This window comes from Erpetoichthys calabaricus, chromosome 10 (assembly GCF_900747795.2).
Source record: "Erpetoichthys calabaricus chromosome 10, fErpCal1.3, whole genome shotgun sequence".
NCBI classification, from domain to species: Eukaryota; Metazoa; Chordata; class Cladistia; order Polypteriformes; family Polypteridae; genus Erpetoichthys; species Erpetoichthys calabaricus.
Window position 1 is genome coordinate 122,740,338 of NC_041403.2, and position 19,705 is coordinate 122,760,042.

At 39.0% G+C, this 19,705-nt stretch overlaps 1 protein-coding gene across 2 annotated transcripts in view; it reads right to left on the reverse strand.

Annotated features, from left to right (window-relative positions):
- Nucleotides 1-19,705, reverse strand: part of slc12a5a (solute carrier family 12 member 5a) — a 924,478-nt gene that overhangs the window by 67,018 nt on the left and 837,755 nt on the right. For both annotated transcript variants that reach the window (XM_051932831.1, XM_028811864.2), the window contains exon 9: nucleotides 13,424-13,591. In XM_051932831.1, coding sequence (XP_051788791.1) covers nucleotides 13,424-13,591 — 168 coding nt within the window. The remainder of the gene's footprint in view (nucleotides 1-13,423; nucleotides 13,592-19,705) is intronic.

Here is a 19,705-nt window from a genome sequence, read left to right on the forward strand (position 1 = left end):
CCTATCTGTATGTTGATTTGATATGGCACCTGCAAAAGCATTATGTATGTTATGTTATGGGACGCCAGACTGTGTAATCACTGGCACTTTATCCATCACTAGAAACTTAATCTGTGGTTACTGGTCATCTTATGTATCACAATTATTGCATATATCATAATACTGTGATACTGCACTGTATTTATCACTATGGGTTGGTAATGCATCTTCCATCCATCCATCCATTTTCCAACCTGCTGAATCCAAACACAGGGTCACAGGGGTCTGCTGGAGCCAATCCCAGCCAACACAGGGCACAAGGCAGGAACCAATCCTGGGCAGGGTGCCAACCCACCACAGATAATGCATCTTTATTTTTGGTATTTATAGCATTTATTTATCTTATCATTTTATATATGTTATTAGGTGTATTAGTTATTTAAATTTATATGTATTTGTTCTAATTCTGCAATGAGCTACTAAAACACCCAAATTTCCCTTTGGGGATCAATAAAGTGTTGTATTATCTCATCTTATGTTAATCCAACACTATAGCCTTATTCTTGACATACTACATCATAACCCAGAAATATATTTTCATTTTCACTCACATCTGTATGACATCTGTACAGTCGTGGCCAAAAGTTTTGAGAATGACACAACTGTTGGTTTTCACAAAGTTTGCTGCTTCAGAGTTTTTAGATCTTTTGTCAAATGTTTCTATGGTATACTGAAGTAGAATTACAAGCATTTCATAAGTTTCAAAGGCTTTTATTGACATTTACATTAAGTTTATGCAAAGAATCAATATCAGCAGTGTTGGCCTTTCTTTTTCAAGACCTCTGCAATTCGCCCTTGCATGATGTCAATCAACTTCTGGGCCAAATCCTGACTGATGGCAACCCATTCTTGTATAATCAATGCTTCGAGTTTGTCAGAATTTGTGGGTTTTTGTTTGTCCACCCGCCTCTTGAGGATCAACCACAAGTTCTCAATTGGATTAAGGTCTGGGGAGTTTCCTGGCCACAGCCATTTCAATGTTTTGTTCCTCAAGCCACTCAGTTATCACTTTTGCTTTATGACACGGTGCTCCATCATGCTGGAAAAGGCATTGTTCATCACCAAACTGTTCTTAGATGGTTGGGAGAAGTTGCTCTCGGAGGATGTTTTGGTACCATTCTTTATTCATGGCTGGCGATCGGGGCACCACCAGTGCAGAGCTTGCTCAGGAATGGCAGCAGGCAGGCATGAGCGCATCTGCACGCACAGTGAGGCAAAGACTTTTGGAGGATGGCCTGGTGCCAAGAAGGGCAGCAAAGCAGCCACTTCTCTCCAAGAAAAGCATCAGGGACAGACTGATATTGTGTAAAAGGTACAGGGATTTGACTGCTGAGGACTGCTGGGGTAAAGTCATTTTCTCTGATGAATCCACTTTCGGATTGTGTGGGGCATCTGGAAAAAAGTTTCTCCAGAGAAGAAAAGGAGAGTGCTACCATTAGTCCTGTGTTATGCCAACAGCAAAGCATCCTGAGGCCATTCATGTGTGGGGTTGCTTCTCAGCAAAGGGAATGGGTTCACACTCAATTTTGCCAAAGAACACAGCCACGAATAAAGAATGATACCGAAACATCCACTGAGAGCAACTTCTCCCAATCATCCAAGAACATTTTGGTGACGAGCGATGCCTTTTCCAGCATGATGGAGCATCGTGCCATAAGGCAAAAGTGATAACTAAGTGGCTTGGGGAACAAAACATTGAAATTTCGGGTCCATGGCCAGGAAACTCCCCAGACCTAAAAAAAAGGATCTAAAAACACTGAAGCGTCAAACTTTGTGAAAACCTTTACTTGTGTCATTCTCAGACCCTTTGGCCACAACTGTAGGTACAGCTCAGAATTCTCTAATGTCTATATTAATAATTTTTAGTGTATCTGTATAATTTCACGTTTCATGTTTAATCAATTCACAATTTTTAGTGACATAATGTTTTGCATTGCAGTCGTCTGGCTTCAGAGACTTGGGTTCAACTCTTTGACAGTTATCACTGCCTATATGAAGTTTACATATTCTCCCTGTGTCTAACTGGACTTTTTTCTAGAACTCCAAACACATCACTAAGGTGTGCCTTAAGTCTAACTGGTAAATCTAAACTGGCCCTGTCTTGATGAATATGCCTTGCAATGCTATGGCACCTCATTCCTCCCATGTCTCCAAATTACTGTTACTATACATATCAATGCAATGACATTGAACCAAATGTACGCATATACCCTTGTTTTCAATACTTGCACAAAAGGATATGTAACTGATATACAGAGCTAAACCTGTCATTTTTCCCAAATTGTAATTAAATATATCAATCAATGCATTAAATATAATGAATAATGAAAACTACATTTGTAGCTCATTGAGTTGGTTTAGCTTTTAGCTAGACATAACTTTTATAGGCCTGGGATGGGCAATCACTTGGAGACAAAGCATTGGTTATGAATCCATTATATTTGCTGACAATAGTTTATTGAACAGTGATCATTGTCATAATGGATTATAAAAGGGTCTAAACCATCTGGATAACCATCTTATCCTTTTTTAAGGATAAAAAGAGAAAGAAGAGGAGAAGAGAGCTAAAGATAATGCTATCCATGTCATGACATCATCATAAACTTTTTTATGTGAGATTTTTGGATTAGTAACAGCTGTGTTAAAGATGGATAGGACTAGTGATGAGCAAAGCAATTCATATGATATTGAATTTAGAATGAAACTCGGCTTTTCACATTGCAAACAGAAAACGTGCAAAATAAATGGCATTGTGCTTCCAGTGAAACGTGTACTTTGCACACGAAAATAAAGGTATTTTCAACTACTGTTTAGAAGAGTTTACATCTGTCTGTCATTTAGTTTTTAAGTAAAGGTTTCTAGTGGAAAACATCATTAGGATAATTTGGTTGCTAGATATCAGAGTCAGGATGTTCCTGCTCAGTAAGATTTTCCTGCGGAACACGCAGTAATGTACACAGTTTATTCTGTCTTCATGTCAAATATATGCAGGTTGCCACAGTTTTTACTGGTGTGATATGGAATACATGCTTTACAAAGCTAACTGTAGGAAGGTTTGCAGCAAACACAGAAGTGTCAAGGAGACTCTAGGGGGAGCAGTATTCTTTGTTTCCAAACTAAAAAACCTTTTTAAACACCAAAAAACTCTTTATTGAGCATCATGATTTGCACGTTGTAAAATTGCCTACAAAACTAATTTTAGTGTCAGTTTCGTGAAACTTAATGTGAATTGAAACGTGCCTGTTTTGTTCCTCCCTAGACAGGACCAGTAGTGACAGTGGAATCAGAAAGTATTTAGATCCCTTCACTTTTTTTCTTATTTTGTTATGTTGCAGCCTTTTGCTATAAATCATTAAATTAATTTATTCCCCACATCAAGAAACATTCAATAACCCAGAATGATAAAACAAAAACAGGATTTTAGATATTTTCGTCAATGTATTAAAAATAAAAAAACTGAAATATTCCATTGACACAAGTGTTCAGACCCTTTCCACAGTACTTAGCTGAAGCACCTTTGGCAGTGATTACAGCCTGGAATCTTTGTGAGTTTGACGTGATAAGCTTCACAAACTTGGATTTGGGGATATTCTTCCATTCTTCACTGCAGATCCTTTCGAGATCTGTCAGGTTGGATGGAGATCATCAGTGGACAACTATTTTCATGTCCCTCCAAATTTGTTTGATAGGGTTCAAGTCCAGGTTTTGTCTGGGACACTCAAGGACATTTCCAGAGTTGACCCAAACTTACTTCTGTGTTGTCTTTGAATTTTTGCAAATTTATTAAAAACATAAAAATGAAATATCACACTGAAATATGTATTCAGACCCTTCACTATGACACTTAAATTGGATCACCACCGACATGTTCGTTCACTTGTTTGAAGCCCACCTGTGCTCAATTCAGTTACGAGGGGCGTTCAAAAAGTTTCCGCACTTTTATATTTTCGTTGGAAGCGTTGAAGGCAGAAGGAGGAGTAATTGGCCATTAAAAAGTTGGTACAACACTGGGAATATTGCATCACAATAGGTGACTATGTAGAAAAGTGATGTAATTTGTTCATGAAATCTATACTAATAAAAGGCAAAGCCCTCACTCACTCACTCACTCACTCACTCACTCACTCACTCACTCACTCACTCACTCACTCACTCACTCACTCACTCACTCACTCACTCACTCACTCACTCACTCACTCATTCATCACTAATTCTCCAACTTCCCGTGTAAGTGGAAGGCTGAAATTTGGCAGGCTCATTCCTTACAGCTTACTTACAAAAGTTAGGCAGGTTTCATTTCAAAATTCAAAGCGTAACGGTCATAACTGGAACCTCTTTTTTGTCCATATACAGTAATGGATGGCAGCTCGCTGGCCGTGGGAGGCGGGGTTACGGGGGTTGCGTATCGCGTCATCACACCTCACACATAATCACGTGAACTGACTGTGAAGGAGAAAGGATGGCCTTATATGGCGTTCATTTATAAAACAGCGGACAGGCTGTGTAAAGGCAGCTTCACAAAAAAACAGATCCTTAACAAATTGTTATTGGTATATTTTCCCTCAGTTTAAAAAGGTTTTCTTTTCTTCTTAATAAAAATTTAAAAGCAGAACTTCGCCGCTGCAAAGCGTGCCTGACTTTATTGAAAAGAAACTAAACTTGCAGCGCTGCCGCTATTCAATGACACTTGCCTAACACCTGACTTTATTGAAAAGAAACTAAACTTGCAGCACCGCTATTCAATGACGCGCCGCTATTCAATGACACTTGCCTATTGCCTGACTTTATTGAAAAGAAACTAAACTTGCAGTGACACTTGCCTAACGCCTGACTTTATTGAAAAGAAACTAAACTTGCAGCGCCACTCTTCAATGACGCGCCACTATTCAATGACACTTGCCTATCGCCTGACTTTATTGAAAACAAACTAAACTTGCAGTGACACTTGCCTAACGCCTGACTTTATTGAAAAGAAACTAAACTTGCAGTGCCGCTATTCAATGACACTTGCCTAACGCCTGACTTTATTGAAAAGAAACTAAACTTGCAGTGCCGCTATTCAATGACGCGCCGCTATTTAATTACACTTGCCTTACGCCTGATGAGCCAAGAATTAGGGCGAAACACGTGTCGCGTACTCTTTGCATTATTTGACAGTAAACTATTTTCAACTATTCTATGATCTGCTTCTCACAACTGAAGGCACCGTGGCTGATGTTAGCTGACTTGCTGGCCAACCATAAGCATTACCTGGTAGGTAACCACCCATACAATCAGATTGTGATTCAGACTACGAATGCCGTGAATGTAATTACCCCGATCTACATACTAGAGAAAACCTCAATGAAGAAGAAACAGTTTGCACTATCTAAAAAGGAGAAACCCTCGTTTATAAAGGTTTGCTGCAGATGACTTAACTGAAAATAAATGAATAGTTCCTATGTGTATAATACATATTTATCTATTTGACTTATGCCTTTATTCCAGCAACTTGCAAATCTGAGGTACAATTTGTTACATTACTTTTGTTTTTTGCAGCACAGGCAGGTGAAGTGACTTCTTCAGGGTCACACAGTGGTGTCAGTACCAGGATTTGAACTGACAAGCTCCGGGTTTGCTGAAATAGTACTGAAGAAAGAAAAAAAACGAAAACGGGCAAATGGGGCTATGCATACAAATGTCCATCCATCCATTATCCAACCCGCTATATCCTAAATACAGGAGCCAATCCCTGCCAACACAGGGCACAAGGCAGGAAACAAACCCCAGGCAACGTGCCAGCCCACCGCAGGGCGCACAAACCCACACACACCCACACACCAGGGACAATTTAGAATCACCAATGCACCTAACCTGCATGTCTTTGGACTGTGGGAGGAAACCGGAGTACCCGGAGGAAACCCAGACAGACACGGGGAGAACATTGAAACTCCATGCAGGGAAGCAAACCCGGGTCTCCTAACTGGCACCTTTCACTGCGCCACCATACCGCCCGCATACCAACTTAAAAGGTTTAAATAAAACAGAAATATATACCTTTATTTTTACTTCCTTAACTTGTGGAGGGTGTATCCTGTAGCAAAGCCCTAACTTTTTTCATGAAAGCCCCTTTCAGTCAATAAGCCTTAAAAACAGGTGTAAAGCTAAACTTGCAGCACCGCTATTCAATTACACTTGCCTAACGCCTCTCCTAAGGGGAGATACTGTGGGATCTAGGCATCAGTCAAAGCACCAATCACAGGCCCGATTAGAAAGTGGGAAGCTGTGATTTATCGTCTCCCTCCCATGTAACAATCACAGCCCGTGTTACAACGCACTATGTATGTATGTATATATGTATATATATGTATATGTAGATATGTGTATATGTAGATATGTATATACTGTATATGTATATATGTATATGTATATATATGTTTACATAACCTCTTTAACACACTACTTCTCCGCTGCGAAGCGCGTGTATTTTGCTAATTCTTAATAAACAGAGGTAAGAAAAATTGCAGAAACTTTTTGAACATCCCTTATAATTGGACTTGATTAGGAAAGCCACCACCATATATAGAAGGTCCCACAGCTGAGCAAAAAACAGGTCATGAGGTCGAAGGAATTGCCCGTAGAGATGACAGACAGGATTGTGTCAAGGCACAGATCTGGGGATGGCTGCAAAAAAATCCTGCACACTGAAGCTTCTCAAGATCATAGGGACTTCCATAATTCTTAAATGGAATATGTTTTTTAACAACTATGACAGTTTCTAGAGCTGTCCACCTGGCAGAACCACGCAATCATGGGAGAAGGACCTTGGTAAAAAAGGTGACTCTGGTTCAGCTCTAGCAAACCTGTGTGGATGTCGGAGAAACTTCAAGAGGAGCAACCATCATTACAACACTGATCAGGGCTTTGTGACAGTGTGACCAGACCGAAGTCTCTCCTCAGTACACATAGAAGTCTGCTTGGAGTTTGCAAAAATGCACTTACAAGACTTAAACTGTGAGAGTATACAACAATATCTGGTCTGATGAAACCAAGATAATCATAATGTCTGGAGGAATCTAAGCACTTTTCACCACCTGTGCAATACTGTTCCAACAGAGGTGGATGATGGTAGCAGCATCATGCTGTGGGGTTATTTTTCAGTGGCAGGAACTGGGAGAATAGATAGTGTTAAGGGAAATCTGAACAGAGCAAAGTACAGAGATATCTTTAATTAAAAGCCTGCCCTGGAGTGATTTGGACCATAATCTGAGTGTTCTAGACCTCAGATTGAGCCAAAGATTTATTTTCCAACAGGACAATGGAGCTTAACACAAGGCAAATTCAACAGAGAAGTGATTTTGGTTCAACACTGGTAGTGTCTTAAATGCTCCAGCCAAATCCTGGACTTGAGCCCAATCAAACAAATTTGAAGGGACCCAAACATAGTCGTCCACCAAATATCTCATATCCAACCTGATACATCCTGAAAAGATCTGTAGAAAAGAACGGTAGAAAATCCCCAAATCCAATTTTGTCAAGTCAAACCCAAAAAGACTCCAGGTTGTAATTGCTGCCAAAGGTGCTTCAACAAAGCATTGACTCTGAATGCTTGTGTCAATGGGATGTTTCTGTTTTTCATTTTTAGTACATTTTCAAAAATTCCTAAAATCCTGTTTTTGTTTTGTCATTCTAGGGTACTAAGTATTGCTTGAAGTGGAAAAAAATGTAGCTGGGGTCTGAAGGGGTCTGAATACATTCTAAATACACTGTTGTTAACATCATCTAATGTCATGTGTCTTATGACACATATAACAGATGAGCAATCTCTTAAAATATACTGCTCAAAAAATTAAAGGAACACTTTATAATAAGAGTATAGCATCAAGTCAATGAAACGTCTGGGATATTGATCTGGTCAATTAAGTAGCAGAGGGGATTGTTAATCAGTTTCAGCTGCTTTGATGTTAATGATATTAAGAACCGGTGCACCAGAGGGACAACAATGAGACGACCCTCAAAACAGGAATGGTTTAACAGGTGTAGGCCACTGACATTTTTCCCTCCTCATCTTCTCTGACTGTTCTTTCACTAGTGTTGCATTTGGCTATGGTCAGTGTCACTACTGGTAGCATGAGGTGATACCTGGACCCTACAGAGGTTGCACAGATAGTCTAACTTCTTCAGGATGGCACATCAATACCTGTCCTTGCCAGAAGGTTTGCTGTGTCTCCCAGCACAGTCTCAAGAGCATGGAGGAGATTCCAGGAGACAGACAGTTACTCTAGGAGAGCTGGACATGGCTGTAGAAGGTCCTAAACCCATCAGCAGGACCGGTATCTGCTCGTTTGGACAAGGAGGAACAGGATGAGTACTGCCAGAGCCCTACAAAATGACCTCCAGCAGGCCACTGGTGTGAATGTCTCTGACCAAATTTTCAGAAACAGACTCCATGAGGACCCGACATCCTCTAGTGGGCCCTGTGCTCAATGCCTGGCATCATGGAGCTCAATTGGCATTTGCCATAGAATACCAGATTTGGCAGGTCCATTACTGGCACCTGTGCTTTTCACAGTTGAGAGCAGGTTCACCCTGAGCACAAGTGACAGACGTGAAAGGGTCTGGAGAAGCTGTGGAGAACATTATGCTGTCTGTCACATCGTTCAGTATAACCGGTTTGGTGGTGGGTCAGTGATGGTCTGGGGAGACATATCCATGGAGGGATGCACAGACCTCTACAGGCTAGACAATGGCACCTTGACTACCATTACATATCGGGATGAAACCCTTGGACCCATTGCCAGACCCTATGCTGGTGCAGTGGGTCCTGGGATCTTCCTGATGCACGACAATGCCCAGCCTTATGTGGCGAGAGTATGCAGGCAGTTCCTGGAGGATGAAGGAATTGATACCATTGACTGGACCCCACACTCGCCTGACCTAAATCCAATAGAACACCTCTGGGACATTATGCTTCTGTCCATTCAACACCACCAAGTTGCACCTCAGACTGTCCAGGAGCTCAGTGATGCCCTGGTCCAGATCTGGTAGGAGATCCCCCAGGACACCATTCGTCGTCTTATTAGGAGCATGCCCCAATGTTGTCAGGCATGTATACAAGCACGTGGGGGCCATACAAACTACTAAGTACAATTTTGAGTTGCTGCAATGAAATTTTGGCCAAATGGACTCGCTGTGTCATTTTTTTACTTTGATTTTTGGGGTGTCTTTGAATTCAGCCCTCTGTAGGTTGATAATTTTCATTTACATCAAACAATGTGGCATCCTTTCGTTCCTAACACATTACCCAGTCCATATCAGTAGAGATATCCAGCAGGATTTTTTTCCCATTGAGATCTGATGTGTTTTCAAAGTCTTCCTTTAATTTTTTTTGAGTTGTTTAGTTTCAACAGGCTACAAGAAGAATAAGCTATAGTTATTAGATTTGTTTTTTCATCTTAATTACACTGATTCAGAAGAAGGAATCCTCAATTTTCTCTTTGATGTCTACAACTAGTTCTATTTCTAATTTAGCTCTAATTTCACATATTTCCTTATTTATGTGAACACTTGACTTGCATAACCCCATTCTGGAATAATTTCAGGCAGAAAAACTACTTAAAATGTCTTTTTAATTCAGATACACTTCTTAAACGTTTGCAATCTCACAACCCAACACTATGCAAAGTGTTTTTTTAAAGGATTTATCACATAACACTGGGTGCTACTGGCACTAAGCTCAAACATTCACACATCCAGTTTTTGTGATCTTGCTACAAATGTCCCAGGAGAACTATGATGCCACAATTTAATTTTTGATGCTTACATTTTTATAATAGAACTTAAAGAAACATCATTTATACAATGCAAAAATTGTATTAGTTGCTCATAATGGTTAACACCATAATGAAAGAGAATCTCTTCTGTCTAAGCCCATGCTGGCTGATATTTACAATGGCCATACACGAGAGCACCTTTTCAACAAGGATTGTTCAATTTTTAAAATGCTAATTTAAAAACACCATCGCATGTAGGCCTACGAAAAGAAAATATTTTAAGGAAGCATACTTTAGGCATTTGACAACAGTTTTATCCAGGCAAAAGAATCCTTAACTGTTTTTAAGTGTGATACATTTAGTAGAAAACTGTAAACTAAGAATTCTGTTGTCACATTTTCAAGTCTTGAAGCCATTATGGGTGTAAAAGAGGAGAATGAGCATTCAGTATGGGACTCTGAAATGATGGAACACATACAGTATAATTTAATGCAAAAGCATAATGAACACAGGATATTTTAACCCTCTTGTTACAGTACTTCTCAAAATCATCGAGTGGAAGACAGCAACCAATCCTGGACAGGATGCCATTTCACTACAGTGCACACTCACATAACCAACCACAAGTCACTCACAACAGGCAAATGAAAATTTGCCAGTTAGGCTAATGTGCACCAAGGTACCTGCAGGAAAATCCATCTTAATATAATAATAAATAATAATAATACATCTTATTTCTCATGCTCAAAATAAACATGACAATTCTGTATAAACTAAATAATAAATAGTGACTGAGCTGGGATTCAAAACTAGTCACCTAGAAGAGTTAAGGGCTGCATCACCATTCTGCTTTCTGCATAGTACAACATTAGAATATGTGGTTAGTTGTGATGAGGACAGGCCATTCAGTCCAACAAGCTCCTCCATCCTCTCCAACTTAACACCAGGTCAAGATTTGAAGGTCCCTAAAGTCCTCCTCTTCACTACACTACCTGGTAATTTATTCCATGTTTCTATGGTTCTTTGCCTGAAGAAAAACTTTATTTCAGTTGCGTGATCTCTGCCCTTAACAATTTCCCATGTTTCTGTGTTCTTGTTGCAGAATTTATTTTAAAGTAACAAATGGGATCCACTGTACTAATTCTTTTCATACCTTTAAACACTTTAATCTTGTCCCTTCTTAAACTTCATGTTAAATAAGTTTATCCTAATGCACACAACTGAAACCCTTACCTCTAAAAACATGCCCTTCTTCACATGCTGCTAAAATGCTTTATTTTTTAGCTCAGTTAAAAGGCTACAATGAGGGTGTATTGGTGGGCAGCCAGAAAAAAATCTGTATGCAGTGATTTATCAAATCTACCAAGTTCAGGAAAAAAATGACAGAAAGATATTATCAGTAAAAATAAGTCATTTCAAAAACAAAAATCTAAAATTTAATGAGAATGTCTGTCTGTTATCTTGGTCAGCCCATGGCATCAGTGTGTCGTAGATGAAGGGGCATCTAGTAGTAGGACAGACTCATGACACTGTATGTAGTTTCCTAAAGTTTGTTGTTTAGAAAAGGGCTCAAGGACACCATCTCCCTGTGGCTTAGCCAATCTAGTATCCATTTTGTTAGTGGCAAGAACAAATTTAAGTGTGTTCCAGGGTGTAGCAACTGAGAAAAATTAGCAGGAAATATTTGAAAAATAACTCTTTTGCTGTAAGATACCCCACCAAGAGTGCATATGGAATTTGGAGTATGACCTTCTTGTCAAAAAGAGGAAAGCTATCATAGGTACAGCAAAAAAGTGAGGCCTGTAAAATACTTAATCCATCAGTAACTGTTCTGGTCAATCACAAGATGGACTTAAAAACAGACTAGTACTTTTACACCTTAAAATACTTGTGAAACCATCACCTTTGGCCTTAACTACGATGGTCAATAAGAGGCAATGTGATACTCTGTATTTACAAATACTGTACATAGTGTCAAATTAGAGTTAGTGACCAACCTGACTACATCTTTGACAGCTGGAGGTTGCCAGAAATGATGATGAAGAGTCTGTGAAATGAATTAAAATCTACATGCTGATAGAATGACTCATTTGGACCATAGTACACCCCCTTGCCTTTTCATCATTGTCCCCAGACATGGGTAAATATTTTGGTACCCTTACAGCTCATTTAAAAAGTGTTGCATACCTCCTGAAATGTAAATAAATGAAAAGCAATTGTCCCCTGTATATCTGTATGTCTTTGATATGTCTTCAAGTAAAGTAAAGCAAGTGCAAAAACAGAACAAGCATTGCTTATTCTAACAAAGATATTCTGAAATGGCCTGGACTCATTTGTTGGTACCCCTAGAAAAAGATCATAAATAATTGAATTTGAGTGATTTTTCAAACTAGCTGTTTTCTTTAATTAGTATCACACTTGTCCTCAGTCAAGCAATCAGACATTCAGCTTATTTAAATGGAGAAAAGCAGTCACTCTGCTGTTTGGTATCATTGTGTGTCCCACACTGAACATGAACCAGAGAAAGTAAAGGAGAGAGTTGTTTGAGGAGATCAGAAAGAAAGTTATAGACAAGCATGTTAAAGGCAAAGGCTAGAAGACCATCTCTAAGCAGGCTGATGTTCCTGTGACAACAGTTGCAAATATTATTAAGAAGTATAAGGTCAATGGCCAACCTCCCAGTATGTGACTACAAGAGGGAAAATCGACCCCAGAATGGGCAGAAAGATAGTGAGAATGGCAGACAAAAAGCCAAGGACAACTTCCAAAGAGATGCAAGCTGAACTCCAAGGTCAAGGTTCTTCAGTGTCTAATCGCACCATCTGTCACTTTTTGAGTGACAGTGAGCTCAAAAATTGAAGACCCAGAAGGACTCCACTGTTGAAAGAAAAACATAAAAAGCCAGACTGGAACTTTCTAGCATGCATATTGACGAGCCACATTGCTTTTGGGAGAATGTCCTTTGGGCAGATGAGACAAAACTGGAGTTTTTTGGCAAATCAAAATTATACCAGCTCTATGTCCACAGACGAAAAAACGAAGCTTTCAAAGAAAAGGACATCATACCGACTATGAAACATGGAGGAAGCTCAGTTATGTTTTGGGGCTACTTCTTTGTGTCTGGCATACGGGTCCTGTGTCTGTGCAAGGAAAAATGAAATCTCCAAAACTATCAAGACATTCTAGAGCAAAATTTACTGTCCAATGTCATAAAATTGTCACAGGTCATGGATCCTCCAACAGCATAACAACCCAAAAAACACAACTAAAAGCCCCCAAGAATGGCAAAGAACAAAACATTAGGCTATTCTGAAGTGGCCTTCTATGAGCACTGATTTGAATGCTATTGAATATCTATGGAAGGAATGGAAGCATGCAGTCTGGAGAAGGCCACCATCAAACCTGACAAAGTAGGAGCTGTTTGCTCAGGAAGAATAGGCCAAATGACCTGTGGAGAGGTTCAGAAGTTGCATGGAATGCCACAGGTTTGTTTGTTTGTAGTGATTGTGTCTAAAGATTGTGCAACAAAATACAGGTTAAGGGTCCCAGCATTTTTGTTCATGCCATTTTCATTTGTGTTATTACCATAGTATCTGTTACAAAAGAGGGAAGTTATACAGACACCTACTGACCTGTGACAGAAGGAAAGTAGATTCCCACCAGCAGTGTGAAGAAGGTGGTCATGTCACTAATAACATAATTCTTAGTGAAACTGGGGGTTCCTTCATCGCTGGACACCGATTCCTCCCCTTTCTTCTCAAGGATTATTCCTTTATCCATGTAGTTACTCCAGAGATTTTCTAAAATGATAGAGCAGATTTAAAAATATCCTGATGAGCTCCCTGCAATAGATCTTAAAACTCTAATATGATTGAGACCTGTTCTATCATTCTCTTCTATAACATGAAAATATTTAATTAAATAAAAAGAAACATATTCTCCTGAATTAAAACACTACTATGTAAATAAAAACTTCTGACACATGATGTGAGGCTGTCATTCAATGCTTTCCTCTCATTATTGGCTTTAGGCAGATGGAGAACACACAGCATATAAACATAATTCACTTCAAGTAGCAATAATTATTGTGAAATAATTGGGGAATTGGGGAACTTGGACAGAAGCAAAGTAACTGACTAAGCATGCATAAAAATGACTGACTGTAGGTCTATGTGGGAGCTTCAACACCAGTAGACTGATGGTGCTGATGATATGTATAGAATATTAAAGTTTCCTTATTATGGTGAAAGTCCAAGATTTTGATGTTTTTCTCCGGTACAGGCTAAATGAGATTCCTGCTCATCATGCTTTTTGTCATTAGGAGGCCTTTATTGAATTGAAAATATGATTATAATGATGGTGGCATATAAATTGCATCATCTGGACGGGTTTCTTTGTGTAGTGGACACCAAAGGGATGATTATGAAAGAAGTCTTAATTTAGGGATTAATATGTACATACCACTATGGTAAACAAACCATTGCTTTTAAACATGTGATTTGGTGAAATGGCCCTTCAATGTGAATATGCTGGTTTGGGTTTTTCTAGGCTACACTATACAGTGCATCCAGAAAGTATTCACAGCGCATCACTTTTTCCACATTTTGTTATCTTACAGCCTTATTCCAAAATAGATTAAATTCATTTTTTTCCTCAGAATTCTACACACAACACCCCATAATGACAACGTGAAAAAAGTTTACTTGAGATTTTTGCAAATTTATTAAAAATAAAAACATTGAGAGGTGCTGCAAAGAGGAATGGGCGAAACTGGCCAAGGATAGGTGTGCCAAGCTTGTGGCATCATATTCAAAAAGACTTGAGGCTGTAAGCTGCCAAAGGTGCATCGACAAAGTATTGAGCAAAGGCTGTGAATACTTATGTACATGTGATTTCTCAGTTTTTTTATTTTTAATAAATTTGCAAAAACCTCAAGTAAACTTTTTTTCACGTTGTCATTATGGGGTGTTGTGTGTAGAATTCTGAGGAAAAAAATGAATTTAATCCATTTTGGAATAAGGCTGTAACATAACAAAATATGGAAAAAGTGATGCGCTGTGAATACTTTCCGGATGCACTGTATATATGCCAAATAAGTCCCAGACTGTTAAACCACCATGCAGACTGGCTTGTAGATTGCAACAAGAGTGTCAAAAAATGATTAACCTTTTCAGAATAATAACAAAACGATGAAAAGATTTACAGGACATTCAAAGGTTCAGTCAAAATCTGGCTTACAACTTGTTGGTTTGTGGTTTTACTGAGGTTGGAGATGTGAGAGCACATGATGGCAAGAATTCAGTACGAGGAAGACAGAGAGACCAGAGGTGGTGATGAAGGTGTCTAGATGAGTGTTGTGTGATAGGTTGTGGGTAAGTGCATTAGGCATACAATGTGTGACATGAGGTGAAAGTAGGATTAGTCTCCCTGAAGCCAGACATATAACATATACATCTGGAAACAAACCATGAATACATTTTCTTAAAACTGGGTGGGAACAATTAGTCACATTTCTAAACCAATCTGAACTGGAAAGATGAGAGGTACTCTTGTCAACCTGGTCTGACAGAGAGCAAGCTTCAACTTACAACGAACCATCTGTACTTCATAAGTCTCTTAAAAAACCCTATTAGCCATATAAATGTGTGTTGCATGTACAGAGAACACATTGGAACATTACAACAAACTCTATTTTAAAGAAATTGTTGTGTTAACAATTTTTTTTTGGTCCTGGCCAATGTGCTACAGAACTGATGTTAAAAACACCTCATTACAGCAAAGTCTATGTTATCTGCAAAATTTATTATAACAGTGTTATTTTTCATTAAAAAAAAACAGGAGAGCATGCATATTTCTTCTGGCCTTGTGGTTCAGGAGCCCCATTGAACATCCAATCGAATTGTATCTACAGCCAGATACTATTGTGCAGCGGAACAGAGTTTGAGAGGGGTTACTGCAAACCAGAGACATTGTGGACAGATCTAGGGTCAAGATAACTGTCAATCAAATTCGACTACAAGCTGTACTTGCGGAGCTCTGGAGTTCCGCCGCAGCCAGCACATTCATCTGATTGAGGATTAATTATTAGCTTGCCCTTCCCTTCAGCAAAAATGCTCACTTCTGAGCTTCCGTCGTGTTTATGCTACTCAAGCAGTTCCCAATGTGTTGCATAAATTAACCAAGATTTTACCCTGTGAACACCTGCGCACTCCATAATCTTAAAAAGAAAAAAAAAGTTTCATTTAAATGTACGTCTTTGAATTTTGTGCTTGCAAATTTATGCATACAACAGTTATTATTTTCAAATGTGACCATAATTTTCTCAAACTTTTAATCATGATCTTTTTATGTAAAATATTTCCAGGTTAAAAAGAAAGGGTGACTCACAAAAGAACAACTAGCTCTCCGAAAGTGAGCATCAATCCATTAGAAGACCTGGGCAGCCCCCTAGGGGGCCAAATATGAAAGTTAAGGTGTGTGATCTACAGACCACTACACCCCATTCCTGTCCATGATATAAACACTTAGGCAGACTGGTTTGCAACTCAAGGGGTGTATGGTCCAGACACAGAGTGGTACCCCACTATTCATATGGGCACCAGCAGCTAGAATTTACTTTACAGAAAACGTTGTGGATTCTCTCTGGCATTGATGCAGGCAGCAGGAAAAAGGTGTTGTCATCAAGTTTGGCATTCCGCAGTCAGTTTTATCAACTTTATGTGGTTAAAGGCACTATGTTCCAGTTCCATTATAGTGAAATCCCTGTTATAACAAATTGTTTTTTCATCCAGAGCACTTATTTCTAATGGAATTTGAAGTTTATACATGTATTGTGAAGTTTAATTATATAGTCCTCAATGCCACACATTTGTTGTTTCCCACTCTCTTGAAGTGCATTATTGTGTACTTTTGAGCATTTAGAAATATTAAAAACCTTAGGCATATTTTGAGTTTGTGCAGACCTTTGAAGCCTGCCATTTGAATTTGGGGTCTGGCTTCTTTTTTTGAGACTCACTGAGGTTCTTCTCTGGCTGGGGGTGTTTAGAGGCCTTCTCACCCGTTTCACTATCTTGTGTTCTATTTCTTTTTGTAACAGTCTCAATTTATGTGTATTTATGATATATTTGTCTTTTTATTATTTTTAAATGGTCATATTTGTATATTATTTCTGTTGTTTTTTTATTATTGGTTAATTTTTATTGGTTATTTTTTATTATTGGTCTTTGTTGGTGGTCATCCAAGAGGTGGAGCCACCTGCCAATCACCACCAGGAACTGCCCTCTGCTCTATAAATCCAAGGGATCTTCCAAAGTTCTTTGTAGTTCATTTTGTAAGTGCCTGAGAGTGGCGAGTTTACTTGTGTTTATTGTGAATTCTGTTGATTAACTGGATCTCTGACATTTTGACATTCTGCTTGGTTTTTTGAAGTTGCCTTTGTGCTCCATGGAGCTTCATTGTGATTCAAAAACATTTTGTGAGGAATAAATCTTTTATTTTATACAGACTTGGTGCTTGCCCTTATTACTAGCTGAAGTTTGAAGGTGATATCTCCCTCTAGTGGACATTATTGGAAGTGCCTTGGAAGACTTTAGTGCTTGCGACTCAAAGTCCACGACAGGTGGAGCCACCATGACATTACAACTCCTGAACTTCCATCTGACTATTTAAGTCAGAGAAACAGGAGCTCAAGCAGCTGATCACTGAAGTTCATGGAAGTTGTTCAGGTATTATTTCTTGCATTTTGATTTGCTGACTTTTTCTGAATTTGTTCTGTTTTTTGGATTCTGTTTTCTGGATAGTATTTGGGGTCTGTTTATTTGAGGATTGCCTCAACCTCAACGAACCTTTTTGTTCTCTTGAGCTTCTATGTGCCCATTTTTGTTCTTTAACAAAATTCTTTCATTTTGCAACAAATCCTTTTTTACCTTTTGGCCACAGGCAAGTGTGTTAACATTTTCTTTTCCATTTGAGGCATTTTGGGACCACTAAGAATTACTTTAAACTTTAAAAGCCACTTTCTTCATTTTGGGGCCTGCTAGGCTGGAAGAAAAGAGGTAGTGGTTGTAAGACTAACTGGACTGGGATGAGGCTCTTCTGTGCTCCTGGCCTGCCTTTATGGTTTATTTTGGAGGCCTCACACCCAATTTTGTCACGCAAAGTATCCTTCACGCAACAGTATTCACAACAGTATTATGTTGATTTTGTATATTTTACTTTTTTTGACTTATGTGCTTTGTCTTTTGTAAATTGTACCCAAGGGGGGGAGGCCACTGAGAGTTAAAAGTACACAATGTTTGACTGAGGCATTACCAGGTTTGCCAATTTGTGTTGTTTGGTTAACCTTTTTTGAATTTCCATCTTGATTCTTGAATTTTATAAGTTATTTTTTTTACACTTTTTCCAACTGATCTCTTGTTTTTTAAATGTTTGCTCATTCTGGGTTTTATGTATGTTTCCTTTGGGAAATTACCATTTAAAAATTTAATTAAAATTGTATTATTTTTATTATTAGTAGTAAGATTACTACTGTTGTCATAATGAGCCAGGGTTTTTATGGTTCCCCTGACCCTTTTGAATAATGTAATTCTTGACTCCTTTTGGTCTTAGTAGGCCACAAAGCCAGCTACTTGAGTTTATGAGCTAGGCTTAATTGTCATTTTTGGGGCCTGCCATATGTTTCTAGCCATCATTGGAGCCTTGAGGCATAGTTTAGGATGTAAAGGTGGCTTTGTAATTAAATGGAGCCCTGCACTATAGCACTTTCAATTAATTTAAAAATGGCAGTAGACAAAAACAAACTAGGAGTCTTATAAAACCAATGGGGTGCTTTTATAGCCCTCCAATCATCTAAAAAGATATCTGAATGAATATTGATGATGACCTTTGCAAGGTTTCATCTGCTTGCATGGATTTATGACTTTTTGTGGTATTATTTATTCTTGTTAATGATTATGAATAGTATCTTAAAAAAAGAAAATATAGTTTAAGGGTAATAAGTGGGGGTCACAACTAGTAACTTATTAAAAAATAGACTCACACCACAAAGAATCTCAGTTCAAAGACTTACACTGTGACACCTTCCTGTGGCCAGCCGCAAACCCGTAATACCTGGCCCAGAAGCGACATTTTTGAAGTGTGAGCTAAACAGAGAGCTCCTTTAGTCATCTGCACAGAGTCTGTTTCTGAACACTTCAAATGGAGAGATTCCTGTGGATGTCAGCTGATCTCTCTCTCTGTCAGGAGTCACCTTTTCTCCATAACATTGTCACTACACTCCACCCATCTCCACTGCAAATCCAATCCACGTCACCAAGTGAATTGCCACGGACTTACATCAGAAAGCATCTCAGATTGAAGATTTGTGCTGTAGTAACTGCTTGTGGCCAGCAGCGAGCCTGCAATGACTGGCTCAGAAGCAGCCTCCTTGCAGCTTGAGTTAATAGGAGAACTCCTTTAGCCCATGCTGTAATTAGATCGCTTTTAAGCCAGATATAACAGAGTCCTGGCTAGCAACTGGCAGATACCACAATGCATATCTTTGAAATAAGACGCTTTGCAGTGCAAGTCCAGTTCATTAGCAGAGTGTTGATGCTGTGCAGAAATGGTGGGGGCTGAAACAGAGACAGGTCAGCAAATGTCACCAGGACGTTCTCCATTCACAATGTTCAGAACCATGCTGTGTGTGGCTGGTGTTCTCTTATTAGCTCACACTGTAAGGAGACCGCTTCTGAGTCAGAGGCTGCAGGTTCATGAATAACCACAGTGCAAATCAATAAACTTAGATGCTTTGTGATGCAAGTCCACAACAACACACCATGGATCACGGTGTAGGTATATTGATAGAATTTCATTACAGAAGTCAAAGCAAGTACCTCATGGCTTATTAAGAAAAGCATCTGTACGTAAAGTTTATA